We start from the raw sequence: 5,318 nt of genomic DNA, 5'->3' as shown, positions 1-5,318 counted from the left end.
GCCTCTAAGGATGATCAACTACTAGTAATACACAGAAAAAATTATATGGTATGCTGCTGGCATTTTTGGCCATTGCATATTTGCATGGATACAGCTAATGTTGAGTGCTGAATCGAACCAAAACTTGGTACTGGCATCAACCGGCCACTGCTGTTAATCGGACCAAAATCTTGCTAATGCAACCAAAATCTTGGCCAAACGGCTAGTGCTGTGATGTACTGTACTGTACTGGCAGCGATCGAGCGAGCGTATCCTACAATTACTTTCCGCCATTTATTCCAGGCCGCTGGAGATATGGTCCAAAGATTTTCAAGATTTTACTATCTACAGCGCGTGAGTGGTGACTCTGGTCTGCTCTGCTCTGCTCTCGGCTCTATATAATGGCGCCATCGGGCAGCGCTCTCTCCTCACTCGCACAGCTCCAACCAGTCTAGCCGATCAGACACGCTCTCCTCGCCGCCAAGATGTTCGGGTTCGGGCACCACCACAAGGACCAGGCGCCGGCGGCGTCCGGCCCCAACCAGATCTTCAAGATCTACTGCCGGGCCTCCGAGGACTACTGCCTCGCCGTCCGCGACGGCGAGGTCGTGCTCGCCCCCGTCAACCCCAAGGACGAGACCCAGCACTGGCTCAAGGACATGCGCTTCAGCACCACCGTCAAGGACGAGGAGGGCATGCCGGCCTTCGCGCTCGTCAACAAGGCCACCGGCCTCGCCGTCAAGCACTCCATCGGCCAGTCCCACCCCGTAAGTCCTTCTTTTCGATCGATCATCACGCCCTTCTTTTCGATCCATCGATCCGTCGATCTTGAGTTCTTGACATGCGCGTGGACGGATCGCAGGTGAAGCTGGTGCCGTTCAACCCGGCGTACGAGGACGCGTCGGTGCTGTGGACGGAGAGCAAGGACGTGGGCAAGGGCTTCCGCTGCATCCGCATGGTCAACAACACCCGCCTCGGCTTTGACGCCCTCAACGGCGACAAGGACCACGGCGGCGTGCACGACGGCACCACCGTCGTGCTCTGGGAGTGGTGCAAGGGGGACAACCAGTGCTGGAAGGTCTGGCCGTGGGCCGAGGCGCACGCCGCCGTCGAGTCCGGCGCCACCATGGGCAACAACCCCCACGCCATGGGCGGCGGCCCGCCCGTGCACGCCGTGCGCGTCTTCTGCAAGGCCGGCGAGGACTACAGCCTCACCGCCCGCAACGGCACCGTCTGCCTCGCCCCCACCAACCCCAGGGACGACTACCAGGTCGATTCTGCTGCTACCTCACCAAATTAAACTGCCATCTTTTTCACCAGCCGTGTGGCAGTCTCTCTGAGATTTTACTGGATCTTTGTGCAGCACTGGATCAAGGACATGAGGCACAGCAACAAGATCAGGGACGAGGAAGGGTACCCTGCGTTCGCGATTGTGAACAAGGTCACCGGCGAATGCATCAAGCACTCCACCGGCCAGGGCCACCCCGTAAGCAACGCAAACACACACACAAAGATTGTGCATGGTTTCGGGCTAGCATCTGGCAGCAGTTCTGACCAGGATCTGTGTGATGGTGCATGTGCAGGTGAAGCTGGTGCCGTACAACCCGGCGTACCAGGACGAGTCGGTGCTGTGGACGGAGAGCCGCGACGTGGGCAAGGGCTTCCGCTGCGTGCGCATGGTGAACAACATCTACCTCAACTTCGACGCCTTCCACGGCGACAAGGCCCACGGCGGCGTCCACGACGGCACCGAGGTCGTGCTCTGGAAGTGGTGCGAGGGCGACAACCAGCGCTGGAAGATCCTCCCCTGGTGTAAGTACACGCGACTGCTCGCTAATTCGACTGAGTTCTGACCAGTGAAACTGAAATTGTTGCGTCTTGCGTGTGCAGAGATGCTGTACCAGGAGATCTGCTGCATTGCCATCGACACATCGCCATGGATCAGTCCGGGGACAAGCCCCCCCGAGTCGTCGTAGTCGTCGTGTCCGTCCGTCCGTCGTCGTCGTCGTAGTCCTCCTGCTGCTGCTAGCGAATAATGTTGCTGTGTCCAAATAAAACCGTGTGCGATGTGTGGCAATGGTGTTTGCGTGTGTTGCCTTGCGATTGAGTCGGTTTTGCTGCGAGGAAGAAGAGGGTGTTGGAGAGAGTGGGGAGGGACCATGATTCTAAGGTCTGAACTTTGATGTAACTCGACTGTGTTTTCTTGGTACTGGGACCTGTACTGTGCTACTCTGTGACCTGCATTGTCTATTTTTCTTCCATCTAATCAATGGGCTCACCTATCTTCCACCTTTCTCGTACGTGTGCTGTCCCCATTGCCATTGGAGCTTGCTTGTTCATCGTCTTTGCCGTGCCCAATTTCTCTGATCAAATAGGCTTGATTTTGCCAGGGTTGATCTCTTTAAAGCCACTTCCAATGCATCTGTATTAAGATGAGATGCCAATCACATTAAAAAGTTTAACAACTATAACTTACATAGGTGCTTAAGTGCCCGTTCTTTTTATGGCTTTTTTTAAGCTTCTACGATATGGCTTTTTTTAAGCTTCTACGATAAGCTATACCTCACATAGCTTATTCTAGAAGGTCAACAAAAAATATTAATTTAAAAGTTTACTAATTAATCTTGATTTGATTCGGCTTAGAGCATCTCCAACAACCTTTCTATACTTGCACTCACTTGCTATTTTATAAATCTTGACCAAAACTATAACAACCTTTATATAAGTGGTTCCTCATCAATTTTTTTTAAGCTTGTTATATTTGTACCCACACTTTACATAATTGCCAAGCCAAAGGTCACTTTGTAGTTTTTTAGCAAACATCACTTTGTCTTAATGACAGATGGATCTGCGTACTAGTGTATATGTTGCGCATGCACTGTGTGTGTACGTGTACGTGTTTTCTATACGTGTACGCGTGTGTTGCATGTGTACGTGTGTATGTGCGTGTGTGTGCTGCATGTGTACTTGTGTGTGTATGTGTGTATTGCATGTATACGTGTGTGTTGCATGTGTGTAACTGTACGCGTGTGTGCATGCGTACGTAGACACGAGTTATGCTAGTATACATGTACATGTACGTATGCTAGTGTGCAATGTGTCTATGACAAATTGTCACTACGTACCATTATGTGTTTTGTGCAAATATAACAATCCAGTATACAAAGGCTATCAAAGCAAAAAATATTTTGACTTTGTAAACCTTCTCTCTTCTTTTGCTATAACAAGTTTTTAGCAATTCAATATACATAGGTTGTTGGAGATGCTCTTATTTCAGCTTATTTTAAAAGCCAGCAAAAGAACCGATCCTAACTTGTTGTAGCTACTAAAGTTCTTTATATATTGGTAAACTTTTTTTATTTATGTGTTTTACCTAAGTTTATGCGTTTGACATTGTTTCTTTCTAGATTAAGCACACTCATCTCTTTCCACTTAATTACCTTGTCACATCATATTTTTCGTCTGCATGACTACTCATATCAGGGAGTACTCCTCCGCAAAAATAAATTACCTATGTTACTATAACCCGCTCTCTCTTCTTTATTTGTTTGTCATATCACGGTGTATCACGGTGTTTGCTAGTCACGAGTGTATGATACTAACTGAGATACCCCAATACAATCAGCTTTAGCACACATATAAGATGAAGCATTAGAAGAAGCTTATACTGTACTTTCCGCAATGTTGTTTCTTCGTCAATTGTCGTTGTAGTGAGGGTGCGACTGAAGGTAACCACCAACCCAGTGAAAGGTTGTCTTTTGGGAAAATGTGTAGTCACTCATCATCGGATATTTCGCTACCAATATCATTACAAATATTTAAATCGCATACTTGAATATCATACGGGAGGATTGGTTGGTTATGGCAAACCATTGTGCTTTTTACTCGACTGGGATTATACTAGGAGAACCCTTTGAGCTGATACATGATAACAATGAATGTTAAGGATATATGTTCTGTTATCCTGATATTGCACTAAGTAAAAAGGAAGATGCCCCTGTCCAAGGATCTCGCGGTTTGGCGAGGTACAACCTTGTCTTCGTATGAATTCCTGTAGAATCAGCTCCGGATGAAAACCTTGTCTTCGATCGATGGCCGAAACTGATGATAGTGAGACCTTGCCACCGTTCCCGTCTTGGAGGCACCATCAAGGTGAATCTCCCGCATGCTTTTGCTACCTCCGGGAGAAACCCTTGATCAATTGATCGGATGATCGCGGCGCTCAAGTTTCGTTCCCCCTTTGGGGACGTCATCCTTGTAGGTGTGCGTTGGCTCGAGGGACTAGTGGACGGTTTCAGCAGTGGTCCGGTGTTTCATGTGACACATCGACAATGTGAAGTCTCGGTGACGGATGTGATGAAAGCCCGTAGAGAGGTGACATTGTGTGAAGCCATGGTGGTGTCGACAACAGGTCTGGGAAGGTTCGTTAATTGACTAATTGACTCTTTTATGATTTTACACAAAGCATGTGCTCCAAGTTACTCTTAGTCTATATTGCACGAAATGCAAAAGGAGTTGATGTTGGGGTAAAGCTACTAGAAAGAGTAGCAACTGAAGTTTTCAGCGCAACTGGGGGATATCATTTTTTAGTTCTTTAACTGATGAGTGGCTGAAGACGAAAAAGAGAACCAGGAATGTTGCCTCCCAGGTGGTGTTTGGTTGCTCGCACTTGGGCCAATCAGGCCTCGCGGGATGAAAACCCGTTGTTTGGTTGCCTCGGCTGCACCCACATTTCGGTTTGCACGAAACTTAAAGCAGTTTTAGGCCTCGCCTGCGAGCTACTTTCGAGTCGACAGTTTTTCCGCAGCCAGGTAGAGCGCGACCATGTCTGCATAGTTCTAGAACCTGCAGGGTCTATACACTTAAGGTTCGATGACGATATGAGCATAATTGAGTCATAGTGTTGGTGACCGAAGGTTGTTCGGAGTCCCGGATGAGATCCCGGACGTGACGAGGAACTTCAGAATAGTCCGGAGATGAAGATTGATATATAAGATGAAGGTCATCGGAGTCCGAAAGTGTTCCTGGGGTGTACTGAGGGAATAATAGAGTGTCGAAAGGGGTTTCGGGAGGCCCCAACGATTGTTGGGGGGGCTCATGGGCCAAGGAGAGGGGGCACCGCAGCCCACCAGGGGGTTGGGCGCAGCCCCTCACCCCAACCCACTTCGGTCGAAGGGGAGGAGGGCTCCTCCTTGGGGCGCCGCCAACCCAACTTGGGTGGCAAGGCACCCAAGAGGGGGGGGCACCCATCCCTAGCCGCCGGCCCTCCCTTGGCCGCCGGCCGTGCTCTCCCCTCTCCCTCCCCCCTATATAGAGAGAGGTAGAGAGAGGGCAGCCAC

General features: G+C 49.7%; 1 protein-coding gene across 1 annotated transcript; it reads left to right on the top strand.

Annotated features, from left to right (window-relative positions):
- The first annotated feature begins 384 nt into the window (after positions 1 to 384).
- Positions 385 to 2,272, top strand: LOC123424686 (ricin B-like lectin R40G2). The gene is made up of 5 exons (XM_045108350.1): positions 385 to 746; positions 842 to 1,249; positions 1,343 to 1,465; positions 1,563 to 1,791; positions 1,870 to 2,272. Coding segments are annotated over exons 1-5 (1,044 nt in total). The 5' UTR covers positions 385 to 464; the 3' UTR covers positions 1,872 to 2,272.
- Positions 2,273 to 5,318: the final 3,046 nt, after the last annotated feature.

Source organism: Hordeum vulgare, chromosome 2H (assembly GCF_904849725.1).
Source record: "Hordeum vulgare subsp. vulgare chromosome 2H, MorexV3_pseudomolecules_assembly, whole genome shotgun sequence".
NCBI classification, from domain to species: domain Eukaryota; kingdom Viridiplantae; phylum Streptophyta; class Magnoliopsida; order Poales; family Poaceae; genus Hordeum; species Hordeum vulgare.
The sequence above is the reverse complement of the archived record's forward strand: the minus strand, read 5'-3'. Positions and strand labels throughout refer to the sequence as shown.